This window comes from Leptinotarsa decemlineata, unplaced genomic scaffold, assembly GCF_025532065.1.
Source record: "Leptinotarsa decemlineata unplaced genomic scaffold, Ldec_3_MD MMD2_tig00000505_RagTag_RagTag, whole genome shotgun sequence".
In the NCBI taxonomy this organism is placed as follows: Eukaryota; Metazoa; Arthropoda; class Insecta; order Coleoptera; family Chrysomelidae; genus Leptinotarsa; species Leptinotarsa decemlineata.
In genome coordinates, this window is record NW_027412549.1 from 650,548 (window position 1) to 676,074 (window position 25,527).

Genomic DNA, 25,527 nt, shown 5'->3' on the forward strand with positions numbered 1-25,527 from the left:
CCACCAATACACGAAGAACTTTGGAAAGATTTTCAAGTAACTAGGTATGAAGGTGGTTTTTAAAACAACATATTGATTTGTTTGTTTTTATCAAATTTGTTATCACAAAAAAAATTTTTATAAATTATTATATTTGAATATTATGTATCTAAATTAACATTAAAATTTAAAAATGGTAGTAAAATAACATTTAATGAAGCCTTCATATTCTACCAAAATCGTAAAAAAACATGAATTTGAGTTTTTCCCGAAACAGCTGATTTGTAGTTACCTAGTTGCAGTATTCACCCCACGATGTACATTTAAGCTTGGAGTACCCTGATATTCCTTTACTTTTGAACTTATCTACTTTGGAGCACCAACAATTCAAAATTGACTCGAGACTCCAGATTTATCGCAAGTAGAACCGGAGTTCCTTGCCATGTTACTAGATATGGTATTGATTTATTAAATTCATCCATGTACTCTTTTGAAAATCAGTTGAAACATATCAACCTACTATGAAGAAACTTCTGATTATTACTAATAATTAATCAATTTTAATAGCATGTCTGTGAATTGATAAACTCAAACATTTACATTGAATAGTGCGCCAAAGGATAAGTTGCTTTAAAAATAGACATTTTCCTTGTATTGTAAGATATCATTTTTGTAAATTTAAAAAAAATATCTTTGAAAGACATTTTTTAGTGAAGGACTCAATGTTTCTTACTGTTTTTTGGTAATATAAAAAAAAAACAGTAAGAAATATCTTTGAATACTTATTCATAAAATGTGTGACATTCTGTTTACTCCTCAATTTATTGCATAACAAAATAATAAGGATAGGTTCATGATATTGGAAGCAAATAAAAAAACCCAAAATATCTCATAGCTTTATATTTTAACAGGAAAAATACTAATAATTGCCTAATAAAAAAAGTGTTATATTCTCCATATATATTCACCAATATCCACCTTTTTTTTTAGAAAATTTATTTGAATAGCAATTTCAGAAATCACACATGGATATTGGCAAAGCACTGTCGATATTCAATGTAATAAGTTAATAAACATTTTCGGCATATACATATATCTATATTTAAATAAGGAATGATAAAAAGGCTACAAAACAAAAGTGGGATATAGTACGATAAAACAAATTGGATTATATACATACTAGTATAAGTGCATTTACGTTATAGTATATATACATTCTTAGAAATTAATGCAACAATTGTGTTTTGATTCAACTAAAACATAAAAATCAAAATTTATTTGATAAAAAAAAGCAAACTTCCAGAAAAAACCGCAAATTTAGGTCAACGATGGTTAATTTATTGTTTTTAACTATAAGTTGTAGGCATTTTGTGTAGAACACAAAACATATAACTCTTCTGCTAGTGATCGAAAGATGAATGTAAACTCCTCTTCACATGATTTTTGCCAATTAGTGCCAACACTATTTAAAATGTAATACTTTTTCAATAATCTCAATTATCAACATATTGATAAAACAATCTAGATACGACATACTTTATAGTAGCATGCTGAAACTTCCAGATGAGTCTACTACTGACATCAATGTATAAATTATTCTTTTGTTACTTCCCAGCCTATTAACTTGATCAAATTTACATCCACCTTTCTATTAGAAATATTTTACACATCTAATTCGTAATAGTAAGACCTTCACTATTGTTCCGAAGCACTATCTCCTCCAAATCAATTGTCTGGACAATTACAGATCAGACCCTTCTGTAAACTTGGTTGAAGAGTGGGGCCTTATATTACATGCCAGGATAACCTTGGTAGGGCATTTGGGGAGCATAACCAGGTTGAGGATACGCTTGGGGCGGCACATATTGCTGAGGCGGTATGCCTGAGGAATAGAATTCAGTTAGATGAATGATTTCTGTCAACGAAGATTATTTAAGCTAAATGAAATAAGCAAATATTAAAAAATAATGCAAAATTAATTTTTGTAGAGCAGATCAAAGTTTTTTAGCAGTCTTTTTTGGAGTGATTCTCATCTTGCACAATCTGAAAATGAAAATTGTAATGAAGAACTTTATACAGGCGTAGAAAGGGCAAACTTTTTAGTTCACCTATATGAATTACTACATGAAAAGTGTCTTATTTATCAGTAACTTGTGTTATTTAACAATTTTGCCTATCAAATATTCATCTTAATGTTTCGGAGGCTTAAATCTGTCGCCGTTTTCAGAATTGAAAAATCTGACTTGCAGTTTTTTCATTGGTTAATTTTATTTTCAAAACATCTTGACATATGTCGAAGGAGTTTCGAAATGTAAAATATATCAATGTTATTGATTTACTTTTGAAACATTCAAGGTACAAGGTAGTCTGTTGCATATCCATATCTTTCTTCAAGATGGCTAGCCAATTAAGATCTACTTCCAAGGAGTTGTTTTAGGTAAACTTTGCAGATACAAGACTATACTCTGATTCTTTAAGCTTAAGTCTGTTTCACTGGCAATTATTTACATCATGTTCCATTCAACTCGATTTGCATCGTCTGATTTCAAAATGTAATCCAACAACTTCGTTCCTGTTAATTGTCTATTTCTGATGTAATCTAGATATTCATTTTCACGAAATTCTAATAGTGTTGAAGTTTCAACAATACAACAACCACATGAAAAATGTATATTGCAAATGCTGTTCAACTGCCTGTGAAGTTTCTTTTGCATTTGTTGTAGATTCTATGAATATTCACAATGTTATATATAATATTCTAGGACTATCTGAAAAGATATGAATAATTGGAAACATATATGATGAGGAATTATCTTTCTCTCTTCCTTATAAATAATATATCGCTCAATTGTTAGATCAATAATTGAATACAACTCCACAATTTGGTGCCCATCATATATTGTGGATATTGACTGATATACTTGAAGAATAGTGCAGATATAAGTATAGATTAGAATCAGATCTTATGGTAATTCACAAAATAATCAATGGTAGCATTAATTCCCCGGAACGTGTTAAACTTAAAACTTTAAATGTGAATCCAAAGAAAACCAGAAAGAAATACAGAAATCTTCAAAGTACCCTTTCTTCATACTATCTACGGCCATAATGAGTCTATAGGTAGAATTTTGAGACTTGCTAACACTTACAATGTGGATTTAGAACTTTTCAATTTTCCTTTGGAATCATTTAAAAAGACTGAAAAGATTATAATTGATTGGCTTATTTTTGCCTTTGTTTTTTTCTTATATCTAGCTGATAGTTATAGTACATGGTGTTGATTTGTTGATTAGTTTGTAAAATTAGGCAACATGGTAAATAAATTAATGAATAAATAAATAACTAACTTTGTCAGCAATAATTTTACTGTTCTTTAGATAATAAAATTTCTATCCATCTATAAATATTATTGAAAGAAACCCTATTATATTTTTATTGGCCCATCCCGTATATTTACTTTCTCATTAACTTTCTACTAAATTTTGTATTGTTAACATGATAAAAATTACAAAGCATGATATTTTACTGCTTCTTTGATTATTAGAAATATTCCTTACCCATTCCTGGACCGGCAGTTAGCATGAGCTGAGGTTCGGGTATCATCATGGGTTTGTTCGTTTCTTCAGCAGCTTCGTTCCGTCTTTCTGCTTCAGATTGTTCTAGTTTCTCTACTTTGGTCGTCAGCTCTCTTGTTACTTGAATAAGATAGGGCATGGCAAAATCCATTATTTTGTGTTTCCATGCAAGCTCGAGAATGACATCAGGCCGTAATAAATCGTAGCACTGTGGAAGCAAATATCAAAATTGAATCAGAAATATATAACCTATTTCCAATAATTGGATTAAACTATGCAGAGGCACTTTGGTATGCCATAGAGAACCACCCTAGGGCTATTTTTGTCTCACCTGATATAAGCATGCTGAGAAACAGTCGTAGGCCTTCCTTTCTAAAAACCAAGCCAACAATTCTTCGGCCAATTCCTGATTCCTCGATTCTGCAGTATACTCCATAGCATCCCTGAAAAGTCTGTCCTTTTTGCACAATTCAACACTCTGCTTCCACCTGTTATTTCCCTTGTAGAGATAAGCAGCGATCCGTCTGAATTCCGTCAACTCATGTTTCTCTAACTTTTGTGCCAACCCAATGTTGTCGAAATTGTCAAAAGCGTCAATGGATGTTCTCAAACCCTATTGTTTCAAACAAATGACTATGATCAGCCTTCAATAAAAACTCCTTATATATGACTGAATTATGATACAAACAAAAAAATAGATGGTTTGCTAAGAGTTGGTAGTTTATAATTATGCAAATGTAATAAACTGAATTACGATGATATGAATTATTTTATCAGAACTTAATTTCATTCGCAAATGTTAGTTAATTTTGAATAACTACAGCAAAACATACCTGGAAGTCCTCTTCTTCTATAAGGAGTGAATTGAGAGCTTCATTGATTGCTTTATTGTTTAGATTCTGCACTGACCGCAAATATGATTTCACAAGTTGTAAGTGACCTGTTTTAGAAAAGAATGAAACAGCCCTGAAAATAAATAAAAGTAATAATCAGTTCAAATAACGAGTTCTCATACAAGGACGTTTGAAACATATAAATTCTGATGTTCTCTAATGATTTGAAGAGCAGGAATCTCATGATGATCCAAACTCGATTCTTTCGGTAATCAATAAATGTTTCAATAATCTTTGTTCAACAATATATTTTGTTCATTTGATAAATACATTTTCACATTACCTAGTGTGATCCATCCTTGGAGCAAGAACCAGCAACAAATCATTCAACAGCAAAGGTTTGTAATCTAGATAGAATTGAATTGCTTTATAGTATAGCTCGATATTGCCACCTTTGTAATGATATCCTTGAAATGACCTTCACGCCATGCCTCAGTTGGATGCGCCATCATAGCCAGGACAGCATTATCATACTCTTCGTATTTGTCATACAAAAATACTAGTTCGGCCCACAAATGTGCCTATTAAAAAAACAACAAAAAATTTAGCATTGAAAGATATCATTCTTGGTAAATAAACCAATTAATATGGGCGATTGTCAAGATAGTTAAATTTCATGTGCCCAAGTCGTTATTATATGATTCCGTATACTTATATACAGTCAAAAATGTTTAAAACTAAAAGGGTATATTTTTCAGAAGACATTAATTTTTGGGAAAAACATTTTTAGCTTTTAATCCATCCTTATATCAAAATTTTGGGAAACTTCCAAAGGAATGAAGAATGCAATCAAATTCAAAATAAACTTTTACTTTCAGATACAAATTGGAAGAAAACGCTTCTTCAAAACAACTACCTTCATATAAATATTGAATTACAGAAAGTAAAATTACTTTTGAAGCCAATACTTTCATTTGAACATTAAATTCAATTGAAATCACTATTCAGTTTGTACTCAATTGCTTTCTTCATTCCATCGAAAGTTCCCCACACATTTTGTATAAAAGTGGAGAAATAAAAGCAAAGAAGCTCTTTGTAAAATCTTTCTCACAAGCATTTTTTGATATCTGAAATATTCTATTATTTTAAAAATATAAGTGAAATGCGACAAATTTTTTAACCATTCTATACTAAAAAAAAAGAAGAAAAGAAAGAATCTACTTCCCAAAAAAAATTCCCACTTTTTGTCATATTTCACTTTTTATCCAGATCATTTCAACTATTTTAACCATCGCCCATGTCGGGAATTTAAAAATTAAATAAAAAATGAGTAAAACAAAACATAGGATAGAGAAATACAAAGAGAAGTGCATGGTATGGTTTGCAAAGTTAAATTTTAACAAGACCTCAAAAATCAGTCGTTAATGCTAGTGGTGTTGGTACTTTTCGGCGGACTTATGCACTTGCCCCACTTCACCTTACTTAGAGATTAGCAGAAAAGTGAACACCAGTCAAAAAATATTACGGGAAAGGTACGAGATAATAATAATTCGTCTTTATTATCTCTAATAGTAAGTTAATAACAATTTTATACAATAAAATAAATTTTTATCACAGAATAAACTTGCCAGTTTTCAAAGCATAAAAAATGTCTCTGTTTCAGTACTTGAAAAAACTAACCTGTTCAGCAGCTCTAAGAACTTTCGGAATATTAACCCTCGACCAGAATAATTCCAGATGTTCCCGCATCTTGGCTGGTTTATATTTCGAATATAATATAGCCAACTCAGTGAACATGCCCATATGAGCCCTTTCTAGTCCCAAGGCAGCTTCTAACAATCCAATCAACTCCTCGAAATATCCTGAATAGAAACATTATTTCAAGAAATAAAGAAAACAATAACAGATTCAATCAACAGCTATTCCAAAACAATTCACCTCACCTCTGTCCTGATAATAGTTAATCAAATCTTGCAACTCATCGGCATGAACAACGATATGCATTCCGCACATCTGAGCCAATCTGAATTCTTCGGCATCTACGCAAGCGAAACAGACCTCCTTCCATGTTCTTGTACTATTAGCTTTACGAGCGCTATCTACTGCTCCTTGGAACTCTTTGAGATGCACCAAAGTGATTGCTAGTCTGGCAAAGTTCGATACATTGTTGTAAAGCAACTTGGCAGCATCATACATTTTGTCATCAAAGCATCTATCTCCAATCTTCTGTATGTCAGCGTGATTTGGACCGCTGATGAATTCCTCTAGATCGGCTAGGCGACCTGTCTTGGCATAGGAATATATGAGCTCAGATTCAATGTAGCTTTCTCTCGCCTTCTTTCTGGCCATTTGTAAATAGCGTACTAAATCTTCCCAGCTGTTGTTTTGTGAGGCAGTCTCGACGACTGCCATATAGGCAGAGGGATCATCGGCTTTGATATAAGAGTCAATTGCTTCTTTGACCAAGCCTTGATTGAGCTGTGCCTTGGCCAACTGACTCCAAACGGCAGGCTCATTACAGCGTTCTGAAAAAGCAACCAGTTGTCAAACCAATTTCAGAGATAGACTTCAACCGATAAACATTCTTGAAAACGAAATATAATAATAATGTATTGATCACTTTGGTACAGTTACACCAGAACACTGAATCCGAATCATACAAGTAAAAATTGGTATATATCAAAAATATAATTATTCATTTGTAAACATATTCTCTGAATATTCCTAATAGCTGTAATATTATTTGTAGAGAATTTCATCTTTTTATAGAGAACGACACTCTGTTATGAAAATTGATGTCATTGTACGATGAAGATTTTTTGAAATGGTCATTCTCATGCAAAATGACTCACAGAACAGAGACATAGCGAATAACCTAACCTTGAATGCTCAATTTTGTTATGTACGAGTCAAGGTTCCTAAGCTGTGGCAATTTTTTATCATGATGGATGTAATGCATGCATGTTTTATTTTCTGTTTGAGATGGTGTCCATATCTGTACTATGTGTCAAACAAACTTTACTTTTATGTATCCTCAGACAAAAAAAACTAAAGGAGAAAAGTCTATGCCATAATATTGCAGATTCAGCGAACAAGTGTTCCTTTTAAAAATTTAGAACTCCTTTGGGATCCCAGATTCAATATCAATCACATCAGGCTGAGTCTGAAGAAAAAATACTCTAGAAAATTCCCTCGCACATCCCCAAGCCATTCAGCAAACCAAACCTTAGTAAAAATACTATATTGAGCAAATGACAAGTAATCTTATTTATATCAACACTTTCTTGTGGTAAAAATATTATTATAACACTCACGAAGTATTTTTGTAATTTAAAACTGCTTACCTGCAAACTCGTATGCACGATCCAAATTGTTCACTTGTTCAATAAGAACTTGAATAGCCGAGGTGTTCACATCGAACTTTCTGAAAATGGCAAAAGCCTCTTCGTACAAATGATTGTTAATAGCGATGTTCGCAATGTCAGGAGCATCGTAGTTGTCTAAACGATTTATATAATCCATAACCCTAGTGGCATCGGCTTTGATAGCTGAAAAAAAAATAAAATAAATATCACCTCTCATTCCTATAAGCAGCACATAATATTAATAATAATGTTTACTTATAATTCAAAATACAACTTTCAAAAAATGAAATTTCAAAATAAACAATTTTTAGAGTCACGAAGTGAAATAATTTGGGAGTATTTATATAGATTTACATAAATGACATAAACACATACCACACTAGTGACTTCATCAACTTATTTGCTGACGACACGTTACTATCTATAGCACATAAAGACCTGAAAGTAGCTATAGAAAAGATGAACTCATCTCTAAATCAAATTGAGAATTATTTTTCGGCAAATAAAATGAAATTAAATACTTCAAAAACGAAAGCTATGATTCTAAAACCTCTTTCTTACAAATATAAACAAATAAATATAAATACTCTTTCCCTGTATGCTGATGGTCAGAAACTTGAATTTGTGAAAGAATTCAAATATTTAGGTTTTATGTTGGACAACAGTATGTCTTTTGGTGCACACTATAACTATATGACTAAAAAGATTTCAAAAAAGCTATTTCTTCACTAGAATTTCGAAACACCTTTCTACAAATGCGAAAATAACCGTATATAATACAGCCCCATTTTGATTATTGCAAGTACGCTGTAATACAGTTTTGACCAAAATAAAATTATGTCGCTGGGTGAGGGTGGTTCTTGGATGTAATCGTTATGCAAGTATATGCTTTATGCTCATTGCATTACAGTGGATGTCTATTCGTGAAAGGTATTACAGATCAGCAATGATATTTATTTTTAGATAACCAATCATATGTTCTTCTTATTTCGAAGAATTTATCATTTATAGAAATTCCACTCACAATTACACTACTAGACAAAATGACAATTTTCACCTGCCACAATGTAGTTTATCAAACTCCATGAAAATTTTATTATATAAAGGCCTCATTGAATATAACAAACTTCCCCAAAATGTGAAGAATAATCAAAACCTGTTTCAATTCAAAAAAGATTTGACTGATTATATAAAAGGTATCACAATAGAATAGATAGTAAGTGACTGTATATATTATGTATTTATGTGTACCTATATGTATGTATGTGCTATAACCTTACTATGTGTGTCTATATAACATGAAATATTATGTATATTATGTTTGTGTATTAGGATCTTCCTACCAAATAAATCATTCATTCATTCATTTTTTTATATTAAAATAACAGTAATAATTGAATTTAAAATGTTGAATTATCTTCTTTCTGAGATCAAGATCAGTAAATTAAATTAAGTAAGAGACATTATTGTATGATAGTTGATGATTGTTTTATTTTTCAATTTATTGAATGATCTAATTTTTTCAACATTTGTTGGTAAAGAAACAAAAAAGAAAAGAAACAAATATTGAAAATTTCTTTGAGATTTCGATTTGTTCATTTTATCTTTATTGATACGTTCGACTATGTTTAATATTATCTTTTTTTAAAAATATATAAATCAAAATAGAATATTCAAATAATTCTCAGTAAGATTTTTATATTTGTCAAATAATTTTTCAGTGGGTTGATAAGATAAAATTTGTTGAGAATTTTGAATAATTTCAAAATTTGTGTAACAGTTTTTTTTTTGAAAAGTGTAATCATCATAATGAAAGTTTGATTAATTTTTACAGGATAAATTCTATTACTCAACTAATTTTAAATATATCATTTATTTTTCCTCGAAAACCAATTGATACATACCAGTAAGGATGAGAAGATTCTGTAGATTTCTGTGTTCAGAGAAAACAGAGGTGTCAAGAACGATTTTTTCTAACAATTCTATCAGTTCATTAGGTAGATCGGCTGTCATGAATGCCTTAACAGTTACAGAAATGTCTTCAGGATCTTGAGTTTCGCTCAGAGCAGTCTGAACAACCTGATCAATTAACTGACGTCTGTATGGGTTGCTCTCTTGAAGTACTTCAGCCCACAATTCGCCATCACGCCTGCGCACCAAATAACGAGCTTCAGACTTGAACAAAGAGTTCTCGTTACATACAGCAATCAGTTCCCTATCACACTGACCACGTTCGTATGCTACACACGCTAAGTGAGGATCACGTTTCTCACAATATCTTCCTACCACACGTGAATCATACCTATAAAAAAACAAGTTAACATATCCAATTACTTCATTCATGTATGCAATTTACCATTGGTTTTCTTTGAGGAATCTCTCGGCATTATTATTTGAATCAATATAAATTTTCGCTAGAGCATTGTGTGTAGCCGGTTCTACACAACCTTCATGAACTCTACTCTCCAACCAGGGAAGAAGTAATTTCAACCTGTTCCTTTTTTCTACCTCTTCGACCAGCTCGTCGGTGGAGAACTGACCTCGCACGACAAGTATCAAGTTTTTAATTTGTCTTAATCGACATCAGGGCCGACAACATCCAAGAGGCCGCACAACAACAACCTAAAATGACATGTTAAATACAAACACATGATCCCACTTTTTAATGTCCTGAATTCATATGTGAATTATTTGTTATATTGATACTTACCGGTAGCCTACTGGGATTAACCTTCTGGACATAAATTTCGATATATTTTTGAAGCGAATTTCTGTACAAGTACAAAACCAAATCGTGAACGAAGTCGAAACGATCGCAGACAATTATTAGAGGCAGTTGGTCGGTCAACTTGGCTTCTTTCAAGAAATTCTTGACACGTTCAGGATTATAACAGTTGGATTCTCTGCAAATCCGTTCTACTTCTTTGATTTGACCTGTCTTGCAAGCTGCTTGGATGTATTTGAAATGGACTTCTTGATCCTGAGAGAAATTGACTATCGAACCCAGGAAATAAAACAGTCCTGAAAAATAAAAAATATGAAATTAAATGTAAATGTAATTCAGAAAAAATTGAAATCACTGAAAATTACCCGAGTTCAATATTGTAAATAAATTAAAATACTGTTTTTGAAAATACATTGCTTCCATAAAAAGGTAAAATTATTAAATTAACTATTTAATTAAGAAATAATTTTCCAAGAAACATATAATATTCATACAAGGAAAAAAAACAATATAGAAAAGTTCAAAAAGAAGTTCAACTGATTCGCCTAAATAAAAATGTATGAAGTATATAAAATATTTATAATAATATAATGGTTTATAACAAAAGGCATTTTTTTAGACTTTTCCAGATTAATTTTGCTGACATTTTTCAAAAAATTTATTAGATTATTATATAATTTAAAACCACTCCAATAAATCGATTGTTTACCAATACTTGATCTAATATTAAAAACTTTACGAGATTTCTGAATGTCTTGTTGAATAGTTATGTCGATCACTAAATATTTCGTAAATCAAATTTGAGTGTTTCATTTTTTCCCCAAATGAATAAAGGTGCCAACTTCGAATATGCATATCTTTGATATGTCTAATTTATTTTTTTGTTTGTATAAATTATTAATTAGTTCCTCATAACTTGATTCAAAAATACATTTTATAACTTTATTCTGTAGTATTTTCAGTGGTTTGAGTAGATCATTTGATGCTGCTCCCCAAACTGATATCAAATACTGTGTTTCAAATTCACAAAAAAAAAATATTTCAAATATTTTACATGTAACAAAAATGTATAATTTTGAAAAGTACTCCAATTATGGGGACATTTGTTTACGTAAAATTTTGATATGTTCCCACTAAGATAAATTTTCATCTATATGAAGCCCTAAAAACTTGACAGATGATGAATAATTGACAGTTTTATTATGATATTCAACATATTGTTTCAAATCATCATATGAATAGATCCTTGTGGAAGCCCACATAATACAGTTTTCCATGACCCAAAGTATCAGGTAATCAAGAGAGTATTCATGACATGTTATTACAGTCAACAAATTATTTCTAGATTACTGTAATTATAATTTGCACTCTCGGTAGCTCAGTCAGTTGACAGGGTTCGTAATTATTGAATCTGTGCAATGAAAAAAGATCAGATACAATTGAAACATAAATTGAATAACAACTCTAACAGATTTTAATATGTATGTATATATGGATGTCCTCATTCCTTCATTTACTTCAAAACACAAATCTGTTCATATTAGAGATTTCATTAGAGTCTAATTTTTCTAATATTTTACAGGAGCATTCATGAAATAATTATCATAGTTTTTGAACAGAAGGTATAGATCTCTATATATTTGAATGCATTTGAAAATGAATAAAATTGTAAGTATAAATTAACACTAACGATGACATACCTTCGTAACTTTTGAAACTCTCAAATAAGTCAATCAAAGCCTTTGTTGTTAGCTGCTCGTGGTACTTAGTAGCAATCTGAACACATATCTGCAGGTTCTGTCTGATGTTGGCAGTAAGCATTGCCTTCAAACATTCCAAGCTGTCCTCGACGCTCAGTGTGCCAAAGAAGTTGACTAACCAATCTGCGGGTAGGAGATGAGTATGTACAACTGCACGTTTGATATCATACAGATCAGTGTAATGCTCGAGGGCTCGTTGCAACAGACCGGCTTTTTCGCAGAGCTGTGCAATATGTGGCCTGTCGTAGTGCGTAAACATATTGTTTCCAAGAATGGCATCAGCTACTTGAGGAGCTGACATCAGATTCATTTCCAATAACCTATGACAAAAAACATAAATGACAAACATATTTTATATATTCTCTTCTCTGGAACCCCATAAAATCATTTAGGAATGTAAGCTTTCACGACCGGCGTCAATGTTTTGGTTCACCATGGCAATACCCGGAGTTTTGCCCAGAAACCCATAAAATCACTTACTTTACATCCTCTATCTACTTTTTCTTCAATGTTTTGCTATTTGTTGTGTATTCATTGAATGATTTTATTAACTTATTTAATATGTTTTTTTTAATGTGTATTTATTTTATATGTTCTTTTACTCATTTATAGGCTGAATTGCCCTTCATCTACAGTAATATTTTTCAGTCTTTTTGTTTCCTCTGTCACTTTGCGATTCATATTCCTCTTCAGTGTCTTTTTCAAAATTATTTTTTCTTTCATGTAATTCAATTTTCATGTGATAGTAGTTGTTTCAAGAGGGTTTTATTATTCCATTTTGTGTCTGAAAGTTACCCTTTGCACGATCTACACACCTTTGTGAAGAGTTTATTTTGAAATTGATTGCTTTCTTCATTTCTTTGCAAGATTTCCACATTTTTTTGTATGAAGATGGAAAAGTAGAAAGTCAAAATCTTTCTTTCCCAGCTATATGTATAGTGCATCATTTAAAATACAATAAAGAAAAATTTGCATAGTTATGTACCTGTATGCAAACTTACAAATACAGATACACATATGAAAGATCTTTTATAAAAACATATATTCAAAGAACTGAAGTAATGTTTTCTTTTTGAAAATAATTATCTAAAAATTCTTGGAAATTTTGAAACCATAATAGTATCTTTCATATATAAAGGCTTCTACTCATTTTGAAATGTGGTATAACTTGTTCTATTGTAACATTGATAATCTGCTATAACATTTCCAGCAAACATGATACACTAAAGTATGTATATAGCAGGCACTGTAGAAAATATTTATGGGAAACAAAAACTATCAAGGATTCTCTGGCTCGGCCCCAACCTATATATCAAGGTTAATATGTGAGATTGTCACTGCATAATAAACGCTATGGCCAATGCAAATATTCAATTCACTTCTTATGCAATAAGTTCAATCAATTGTGTGACTTTTCATTGGTTGCTTTCCAGTGAATTATTTTGAATAATCGCACAACTACATATTTCTTTTTTTTGCTAAGAATGTGCATCTCAAAACCAATTTTCTAATTCACTAATTTTGTCCCATATATTTCGAATTACAATCATATAAACTTTTGAAACTGTTAAGAAAAAGCACAAACCTTGTCTGCAAATGTCCCTCGGTGGGCCTGTTATTCTTCAGAGCGTCCAACAAGAATGCGGTGCACTGCTGAACCATGTTCTGCTCCATGAAAATATCTACAATCTGGTTGATATCGGCTAATGGCTCTTCGTCAGCAACCAGCATACCAGCAAAAGCTGCTCCTTGATCAGGATTCGTACGCATAACTTGGCGAAGCAAGAATATGTAGTCAGGAGTATAAGATACTTTCTTGGCGTAGAGGACAATCTTTTGAAACTGTCCAGTTTCAGCAAAACTTTGAATTACCTGAAATGTATCATTTGTTATTCATGTAAGCAGAGTTAACACAATAATGAACCAATATTTCACCTTGGCTGGTACGTTGGCCCTAAGATAGACAGATAGAGCGAGAGTAGGATCAGCTTGTTTGACAAGATCTCCTAATTCTTCAGAACATTCCAGTTTATCTTCTTTCAACCACTTCTCCAATAACTGTTTTCGTCCTTGCAACAAAACCGGTTTGCACAATTCCAAAGACTCGTATCTATAAAAAATACCTAAATCAGTTCCAGAACGTTTACACTAAATAGAAAATATACCGATTCAGCTTTCCCTGGTCTAAAAGTATACCGAAGTACTGAAGAAGTGGACTATTCTGCCCAGCTTGAGTTGGCACTTGTTGGAACATTTGGATTGTAGCAGGAGTCCTCAAGATACCTAAAAAAATGACAAAAGGTATAATTGTTACATTTGGATATAAAATATTTTCCAATCTCTTAGTTGAATATAACAAACAATATATTACCAATGTCCTTCCAGAAAAAAATGCTTAATAAAATACCTTTTGGTGCGTTGGCAGCAACTTTCGCTGCTTCAGCATACTGTCCATTTTGGAAAAGCATCTGGAATTTGCTGACAAATAGTTCTTCTGCACCTGCTAAGTTGCTACGGATGGCCATACGTAGCGCCAAATCCGCATTATGAAGAATTGTATTGACATATCTAATTATGCTCTCTTCGTCTACGGAAACTGACAAGACTTGACCTCTTCTATTAACACCTAAAAAAGTTTGGTAAACCAAAAAGTTGAAGATATTCACTATCCATAAATAAAACTAAAAACTCACCAATAATACCACCAGATACTTCATGTGGGGCAGTAACAAAGATGGTTTCGCTCGATATTCGATTCATGTATATGCATGTGGCACTCTCAATATCATACATATGGATGTATCCGTACTTGGTTATCAGATAGATGACATCGTATTTGGCGGAAACTTGCATAGCCACTGGGAAGTCGTTTTGTGCTTCCGGAGGGAAAAATACATCAACGGTCTTTTTGGGAAATGGTTGGTTACCAGCAGGACTTTGACCAACCTGAAAAGTACATAGTACTACTTTCTCAACAGAAAACAAACATTATTTGAAAAGACTCTCGACTCAATAAAATAAGCCTAATAACTTCATGTTTTCATAAAAGTGTTATGAAAAATTGATAACTCTCTTTTCTCAATACGTTCACAAATTATTAACATAAGTATTCCTTTATAAAGAATTGGCTTTTTACATAGTCCTTACTCAAGTTTAATTGAAATCATCAAGTTAACTCCTGCTATAAATAGAATTTGGAATAAATTTGAATGCTAAAATGTTAGTTATTGACTAAAGTTGAGCGAATGAATACAACCTGTATCCTTGTTAATACCCAAATGACATATCATTTAGAGAATGGGTTCAATAAATTTCAATTTCATCAATGTGTAGACCTAAAAATTTGATAGCAGGGTATTTTCAATACTCCTTAAATGAAGATACATAAGACTTTTTTTCTTCTAAAAGTTATGGCATTTGCCTAATCGTACCACGTAGAATAGTCGAAAGAGAAGCAGGGCTTATCTAGAGTATGTATTACTCTCGTCCAATATAAACTTTTCATTATTTTGATAGACATTTGCAAAATCTTATTGTATAGAATGACTGACTACGATGATTGACCAAGTCAGAGTATGTATTACTCTCGTCCAATATAAACGTTTCATTCTTTTGATAGACATTTGCAAAATCTTATTGTATAGAATGACTGACTACGATGATTGACCAAGTCAGGGTGTATGTCTAGGAGGTTGATTACCTTTGCCAAACTTCATGCATGATCCGACATGAACCAACGTGGAAATTTTGAAAAAATTCTATTTGAAAAGTCACAGGACTACAAAGTTGAAATTTCTGTGTTGCAAATATATTTTCCAGAAAAAACTTGTTCTATGAAAATGAAATATGATTTTAGGAAGAATAATAATAATCCAAAACCCAATTTTTTCAATCTTGCGATTTTCTCACCTCGATAATATGCAGCTTTCCACCCTGCAGAGTCCTCACTGCGAAACAGAAGAGAGTCGATGGTTCGGGATTACCCTCCATTTTAAAGGTGGCAAAAGAGGCGGCATGCCCTTCTATTGGTTGGGAGCATTTTCTTTCCACAGAGTACAACTGCATAGCTCCCACGACTCGAGATTGTTGAGCACTGATACCAACCAAAAGTAGCCAGTTTTGTTTTGGATCTGTCCTGTAGTTAATGATTTGACAACCGTTCAAAGAGGAATGTCTGAAAGACAGATATGTAATTAGATTTTATTGGTCTAAAGTACTTACTGTTTCTATTCCAAGGCATGTTTTTCAAGTTTTTAAAAATTTACTTGCGTTCTTACCTATCAAACATTTTTTGTGGAGTCGAATCTCCTTCCATGGACCAGTGGTATACGGATGTTTCAGTGACTAAAGCCAAAGTGTTAGGGCTGATCCATTTCCAGAAAATAACATCTTCGGACATTGTGTGTGCTTTCATTTTGGATTTCATTTCTATGTTGAAAATTTGGAGTGTTTTTTTGTGTTTCCACACCTGCCTTACCTGAATTCATAAATTGATTATATGATAATTCATGGTTTTGTCAAAGGCATGGATGTTATTTTACTTGTAGTTTGTGAAACTTCAGTAGAGGATAATGAATTTTCATTTACTTGATAATTCCACATACATATAATCATACTAATATTATAAATGCGAATGTAAGTTTGTGTGTTACGGTTTCACACGAAAACTACTCAACCGATCATCATGAAATTTTGTACTCATGTTCTTGGAGGTATTAGAAGTAACATAGGATACTTTTCATTAAAAAAAATTATGAAGATAAAAAATTGTTTGTCAAAAAAATCTCAAAATGTAGCTACTTTAACGTCATCTAGCATTCCAGTAATGAAGTTCCAACCCTTAGGAATTCTTCTATAATTATTTTTGTTTTCTTCTCATTTTTATTTTTAGGTGAGATTAGGTTATTTTTTTAAATTGTAAAAATTGAAAATTATTTATTTTTGTTACAGTGAAATATATTTTAACATTTGTTGTTGCATTTCAATAAAGCATATTTTAAATTTTCGAAACTTCATCGTATGTAATAATTTTTAAAAATTGATAATCCCAGCCAAGCATTAAAATATATTTCTCATATTGATTCATTTCTATTGTACTGACACTTATTTAATGACATAAATGCGACCGCAAGTAAAAGCTTATAAATTATAAATGTAAGTTTGTTTATGATTTCACGCGAAAACTACTCAACCGATCATCATGAAATTTTTTACACATGTTCTTGGAGATATTAGAAGTAAAATATTTTATTAAAAAAGAAATTATTTTTTATGTAAGATAAAAAAATTGTTCATCACATAAATGCGAGAGAAGCAGCGGGTAAAAGCTAGTTTCAAATAAATATGTGCTACTAATACTGTCAGTTCTTCAGAATTATTACATTTTAGAAAAAATCTCAAAAATATTTAGCCTAGTTCACTTAAGAATTAGTCTAAGAATGATGAAATTTGTTCAATTCAGATTACATTCTCAGAAATATAAGGAACAGTGATGATGCCCATTATTTAAAACAGAATTACACCCTTGAAAATGTAGAGCCAATTCAATTTACTTACAGCTTACTAGACCAGTATTTTGGTACATTGAAATTATATATGATGTCTTTATCATGAATATCATACCTTAGAGTAAAACGGCTTCTTTTTTAAATTTGTTTACATAATTGAAAAAATGTAGAGTACATGTAAAGTTATTATCTTGAATTCCTTGAAACGATCTTTACGACTTTGTCATCTGGAAAAACTTGGAAGACTTCATATTATTTTTTTTTTTGAATAAAAAACGTGTTTTACTTATAAGAGACAACCTGATGAGCACAAACAATAATTGTACTTGTCTATGGTAAATATTAAAAATCAATTCTCCATGATATTTGTGTTTTCTAAATTTTTATATTCACTACTAGTGGTTATATAACAAATATACCCTAAAACCTAATCCATACAGTTTCCAACCTGCAATGGTATATAGTTTTTAATACACTCCAAATATCGATGCAGGTAAACATTTTTGAGATGTTACCCAATTTTTATTATTTGTCAAAATAAATTAACTATCCATTCGATATCCAGCATTTGAGAGTATGTACCCTGATTTTTTCAAGGATAAAGTTTGTAAGTTAAAAACTATGCTTTAGGTGTTCTTGTCAGTTCATTCTGGGTGCCAATACTAAACAATTTGAATTTTTTAAAATTGTTAGAAATAAATTATGGCTGTCAATTGAATCCTACAAAAATACTACAAGTGTCACTACTGAACATAAACATAGTGTTGAAGAGAGCAAGTCCTGTCGATTTTTCATAATTCATATTTTTATTTGTTCTGCTTTTTCGATGTGTAGTTGTTTCAATCATTAATGAAATAATTCGAAGTTCAATAACCAAATACATAATACTCATTGAAACATTCTATTTTCAAATTCATAGTTTTTGAAAAGGTAAATTTTCGGGAGAACTTCAGAATCTATTGTTAGAAGTGGTAATCGACTTTAGAAGCAACCGATTTAAACTCTGAACTCATTTGTTTACCTATCAGAAAATTGGTACACGAAAGATGAAAGGAGCCATTTTAGAAACATTTTCAACATAATTTATAACTGAGTTGTTTTGTTCCTTCACAACACGTCAAAACCAACGTGCATTTTACTTGCATTTATAAACGGATCAGAATTGTTTGTTTTGAATAGTTGCCAAATTTATGACATATACTTCAAAAAAAGTATTTTTTGAAACTGGCCATACCGATACCTTTGAGAGCAATGACTTTTGAAGCAGGATTCATAATTGCGCTCTCTGCGGTGATAGGCCTACGGATGGGATTGGACGTATCAGCCATGTCGATGATGACCACCTGGGATATTTCACCAACCTTTTCTCTCACGCAGATGAACTTGTCACTCTCCATGGTGAGAGTGGCAAATGTGATGTTGGCAGCGTTGATACCAACATTGGTGAGCTGAAAAAAAATAATTGAAATAATAATAGGAAAAACCCTAAAATGCCTCAGATTTAGAAAATACTATGATAGAAACTTGCGAGTGTAATACATACCGTTCAAGGGGTGTAGATAGGGTGGAAAAATAAAAAATTCGTATCACTGGCAATTAACTGTAACCATCTATAAAATTGAGAATTGTTTTTCCTAGAGGTCGATTCAACCAGGCATCCTGACATTTTGCAAATTGGGTGAAAATTTAAAAATTTCGTCTTAATAAAAAAGTTATTTTGTACACCTATAAAAATGAAATATACTATTCCTGGAGGTCGATTCAAAAATAAAAACATCACGTCAGAGTTTTCTAGGACGTCGGAGGAGGTAGCAATATTTCACTGGAATATGGAATATTTCACCCCTTCAAGAGGCCTGGAAAACTTTCTTATAGATGTATAAGGAGAATTTCTATGAACTTGAGTTTCCTCTTCAAATTAATAATAATAATACAGAACTACTTCAACTAAAAACTTTTCATATTAAACAAAAAAATACGAGAAATCCTGACATTTTTCATATACATTTTTTCCATACCAATTATGCTTTGAACAGTCCGATGCCTCGTATTTTGAAGCTGGGAAATCAATATCATGAAAACTTAGATCTGTTTATTGTATCACTTCAGGTCTTTACAAATCAATTGAAAAGGCTATAGCGTTTTCGAAGCTATTCTTATCTTACAATTTTATTTGTCTGTGCCAGATTTGTTACATCTTTTTTCTTGTAAGTACCAGAATTGTTTCATCTTTTAGTAATATAGTCACTAGACATAAGGATTTATTAATATTTAGTATTTCATACTTTGCTACATGTTTTGTAAAATTGTAAATTATAATTTAGCCATCAGACATGAATATTCAAAAATTCTTTGTAGTTCTTCCCTTATGGTCGAGTCAAATCGATCGCCAGGAATAACAAATATCAGTTTTGTATATGAATGAATTCAATTTACAATAATTCATTGTTTCAATTTTTATTCCATTAGCGCCTCATCAGACAGGCTGGAAAACTTGGACATGATATTTATCTGGCTGAGTTGACCTACAGAAATAACACATCTCACTTTCACATTTGTACAAACGAGATGAATTTTTCAAATATCAAACACTCATTGTCAACTAATTATACTGTCAATTTCTGAACTGCCACTGACTCCAGTAATAAAACGCATCTATTGTCAATCTTGAAATCAAGAGCAATAAATCTGAAGTAAGATATAAAAATTATAAAATATGTACATAAAAAATGTTATTCCTCAGATTATAAGTTGTTTTCTGTGAGCATTTAAATATCGTGAAAGAATTATGCATCTTTTCAAAAAATCAACATTAAACATAGCCTAGAAAATAAGTTGAGAGACTATTAATAATGGATGTACTATACTGTTTTATTAACATTTCTGTTGTAAATTTTTTGGTAACTTGATTTAAACAAACAGAACATAAGATTAAGCCATTATTTTCACATTTCAATGGCAATTATTCCAATACTTATTGTTTCATTTGAACTTCATCTCCTCAGATTCAGAGATAAAAAAATAATACACAATACACAACTGATATCAAGATAAATTTATCTCAGTGTAAATACTGTAAGCAGTTCCAAATGATTGTAATTGTTTTCATACACGGTATAGAAAAATCGATAAGTCTTACAGTATTGAATGTATTAAGAGAAAAAAATTCATGATACCTATAACTGCTTCCATTGTAAGAGTGAACTTATTCTGAAAACCAGTTAATTTAACCACATTTTTCAAACACAAAAAATTCATTGTTTTATGAAATTCATTAAAAAAAAATTGAATTCCTTGGAAGGTCTCAATTTGAAGGTTTTTAAACTTTTGAACAGTTTTGAAAATTGTTATATTCTACCACTCAACCTCCTCACATCTGTTTTCCATAAAGGAACATACTTATAGATTATCTTGCAAAACGTTTCATCATCACTAATTATATGATTAATAAAACAGGTTTTACTGAAAAGTATATAACAAAAACTGAAACTGCCATGATTCAGACTAGTTTCCAATATATGATCCATATGAACAGCTATTTATGATTTTTTAAAGAACTCTTGATTTATTCATTTTTCTAAAGATTGAGATACTAATAGTTGATTCAAATACCAAACTTTTATCTTTCTTTATCATACCACACTGATAGGATGTATTGATTTACATAGTAACAACTTTTTTAAAGTATAAAAGTAAAGGTTTCGTGTATGAATCTACCATGAGAAATCAATGTAACCCATAAACCTTGTGAAATTTTTAAAACACAGCTTTAATGTTGGATGAGTCAACTGTTCTGGTCATTTATGTGGTATCCGGTTTCCAGAGGTAATTTTTTACAATAGGATAGGAATTTTTTCAATTATAGATTCACGTGACATTGGACTTTAATGTTAGTTTAGAGTTTAGACCAAAAATAACACCAACTCTTGTTACTAACTATTAGTTAGAGCTGCCAAAATTGGCTTTTTTTTTCAAACAAAATTGAAAAACGTTATTTCTCCAAAGAATTTCGAAAAAAGTCAGTAGAAAAGTTGTTTGTTTACGCTAAACTCTTGCAGTAAAGCAGTGCATAAATCAAACAATTAGAGGTTAAGTTATAAAATGCGAGTGGAATTATTACTGGCCATCCCGATCACTTGATTTAAAGTCATTGGACTTTTTTCTATAGGGTTATTCGAAGCCGAGAGTTTTGAAAGTAGACCTTTCACTGACGACATCATTTGAAGAATACAATGAAAATGAATTGTATAAATATAAAACTCAAACTCAACGCCAATTTATAAGAAATGCCATTAAAGACGTATGCAGAAGAACTGTCGTTTGAATTGGGCGTAAAGAGCAACATACTGACATGTAAGAAGATAATTTTTTTAATCTATGTATTTTGTGATATTCAATTAGCCACTAAATTTTATTTTTCATATTTTTACTTAAAATTCATAACAGTTACATTCAATTTGAACAGTTTTTAATCCATCAGTTGTACTTATTGCATAAAAAGTGGACTATGCATTATTTTTCCTAAAAATAGTGAAGCTCTCACTAATTTGCTACACTTTTGCCTAATTTATATATCTAGTCATTCAAATTTTCTTACAAAATAGGTTCCAGATATTGAGAACTGAAATAAAAACTAATTCACATGATGTGGCTCATGAAGAAAATATGAACTGAATGTATCTACCGACTTATTATTTTAAATTTATAATAAAAAATTGTCTTAGATTGATGGAATTTGGTACAGGGTCATAAAATTGTACAAGAAACTTCTTTCCATTGTCAATTTTGACACGAACTGACAATTAGTCAAGTGTTCATGTTATTTTTGGTTTTATTCAAAGCACAAGCCAATTTCATTAAGTGTATTAATAATAATAATTTGATATGTTACCGACTTTCATGGTGACACTGTACAATGTCGCCACTAAAAATTAAGGATTAACTGGCTAAAATTTCTTACAAATCAAAACAAATCAAATCCACCCTAAGATGCACTGCCATACAATCCATTTCAATAAACCAAAATTGTCAGAAGAGGATAATATAAATCAATGAACTATTGGGGGCTTCTTTTTAAGAGCATAGGGTTAATTGAAAAACTGAAGAGGCCAAATGAGCAACAGAAAAATTTTGAAGGTAAATTTCATGGTACCACCATTTGGTATGAATCTTAAAATGAGATAATGAATAAAAATTTCCAATCTGACCTACTTTTCTTTCAGTTTTCAGTTATTAATCTGAAGTATATTTTGTACAAAAATATTTGAATATGGTATCTATAGTGAAAAGTGAGAAAAGTTTTATAAAACTTGAAAAAAAATAGAAATTTAGTTTGATGTATCTTTTGGATGAATGTCCTAGGGGCTTGGAATGTTTGAAACACAAAAAAGGAAATTAAAGAAGGTAATCAATAGTAAAACAAGTTCGTAGGAATCCACCCCTCCATGTGATGACCCTTTAATAATGACCCAATTCTCGGGGGATTATTAGCCACCATTAAAAACGAGAAGTGGTATTTTAAGGAGAAATACCTCACGAGTCTTTGTAATAATGAAAAATCATCAATGTAATAATGAAAAATCATCAATTTAATAATGAAGCAAAAAGCAAGCCGCCCCCACACAAAGTACCGGTTCAATTTCCAAATGTCAAATTTTCGAAGAGGGAATGTACTCTTGTATAATTCTATTATTAAAAGCTATGATCACAGCACTTCGCAAGATCGATAATTATTTGGGAAAACACTACGACGATAAAAAACTACCGAAAAATCTGGACAAGGGGCGTTTTGTTATTTTTTACCTGTAAGTGTTCCTGGAACTTTATAGGAAGCAACTGCTGCGTCATGTTGCTGTATTTTTGCAACAAAACACACAAAATAAAGTTAAAAACACTTCTTGCCTATCGAACGAATATTAACACGAATTAGTAACGAAATATAAACTTTTTTTTTCACACAAAACTGACAGTCCATGTATGAAACATCCAAGATGGAAGCCTTGTAGACGTAGAACAACACAGCTCGCTGTTGCCAGTTGTCAAACCAATTAACGAGTTTTCAATGGTGATAAGGCGATTTTTTATGACTTTATGGGTTGTGGTGAGTACAAAATATCAATTCAAATGTGATTTAGGCAAAGGAAACGAATACTAAGGTACTGAACGTGATGACCAGAAATTGTTCTTTCTTAATGTCTACTTTCAATCATCAGACTAGTCAAAAATTTTATTCGGAGCTGATGTATGTTGACCGATAATTAACTACTGAATATGACAGCTGTAGCACGAAAATCACATTTTTCTACACCCGTACTCTAACAATACACTTATATGACCATGATCCGTTTCATAATGATATCCATTATGATACAGATTTTTCATAACGATACAGATTATCAACCAATAGAAACCCATAATTTTTCAATCAAGAATCATGTTCCTTTGTTTGTCCTAGATTCTAACCTAAGTAACTAATTGCTTTATTTGTCAAAATCAGTTTTCATATTACCTACCTATATTATCAAAATGTCTGAAAACAGCGATATAGAAGGAATACCATCGACTCCAATATTTTTAAAAGATCAGATTAATTACAGTTGTTATATTCAATATAAATATAATTAGAATCTTTATAGTTTTCATATATCCATGATAATACCATTAAGTTTGTGTTTTTTTTAAATATGAGTTAATTACTGTAAATGTGTTCAATACAAATATAATATTTAATAGTTTTTCATTATTTATCGGGTTTAGAAAAAATAGCGTATGCAACTCTCATGTAATGGTAATCGTACACGAGCCATATTTTGCGGTCGGATCGACCACACAATTGCAGTCGCGATCCAGCGAACTCAAGTCGCCCATAAGAAATACTGTACTACACATACACGGACGTTCACAAAAGTCAAAACGGGCGTCTGAAATCAACTTGCTGCTGATCTCCGCCGAGATGTCATCTCGGCATCCGCCGTACACTAACCACAAACTTGCATTCGTACACAACCGCGTACACCGTCGTGTACTTTTTCTCATATTGGTCTCACAGCGTTCAATTTTTGATTTCAAAATTCTAGGTAATTCATCAAAAGAACTAATGGACATTCTGAAGTAATTAAATTTTTTTTTTAATTACCATCACTAAACATTGTGAACCACCTTCAAACAAAATATAAAAATTTCCTTCCTGTTGTCGCGCAACCAGAAGTGGATGTACCCAAAACGATCGTACCTTCCTACGTCTTCTCCTTCTCCTCAAAATAAGAAGTAGTAGTGCTTCTTTTTCAAAATCCATATTGAAACTGGCACTAAACTCTGACACCACAAAATATAGATGTCAGTTGCCTCAATTGCAAGTGCGGTTTAAGTAAGTAAGTAAGTAGACCACAATAATGTGGTTGGGTCAACCGCGAAGTTGTGATTGCCTCAACTGCAAATATGTGGTCCGTGTACGGCCGGACTTATGTCAGAAAAACTTCTTTGATCTACAGGGTGATTGATGGATTTACGCTACATATGCTTACGGCAACAGCTATTGATGAATATATAGTGTGGAGAAAATATGGTATAAGGTTGATTCAAAAATTTTGTCCGTTTTTATGAGACGACTTTAAAATGTAATATCTCAGTGAATATTTATTCAATTCAATCGAAATGAGCGCCATTTGAATTAGTGCACTTTTGCCAACGTACCACAATTCGATTAATTCCATAAAAATTGTATCCCCGGAATTCGATGAAGTAAACGAAGTGCTTGAAAAGTGGTAGTCAGTTGGCGAGAGGT

General features: G+C 31.5%; 1 protein-coding gene and 1 long non-coding RNA gene across 2 annotated transcripts; one reads left to right on the forward strand and one right to left on the reverse strand.

The window, feature by feature from the left end:
* Positions 1–864: 864 nt before the first annotated feature.
* Chc (Clathrin heavy chain) lies at positions 865–23,759 on the reverse strand. Its single transcript, XM_074173737.1, is given in 23 exon segments — positions 865–1,861; positions 3,537–3,762; positions 3,886–4,167; positions 4,388–4,520; positions 4,731–4,836; positions 4,839–4,968; positions 6,068–6,249; positions 6,331–6,912; positions 7,732–7,935; positions 9,657–10,054; positions 10,109–10,374; positions 10,463–10,773; positions 12,178–12,557; positions 13,823–14,109; positions 14,173–14,347; positions 14,403–14,520; positions 14,645–14,863; positions 14,931–15,183; positions 16,147–16,411; positions 16,515–16,690; positions 16,692–16,714; positions 18,979–19,192; positions 23,547–23,759. Coding segments are annotated over 23 exon segments (5,067 nt in total). The 5' UTR covers positions 23,592–23,759; the 3' UTR covers positions 865–1,769.
* LOC141481712 (uncharacterized) lies at positions 22,414–23,665 on the forward strand. Its single transcript, XR_012465119.1, has 2 exons — positions 22,414–22,880; positions 22,967–23,665. It is a non-coding gene; the product is annotated as an uncharacterized lncRNA (long non-coding RNA).
* Positions 23,760–25,527: the final 1,768 nt, after the last annotated feature.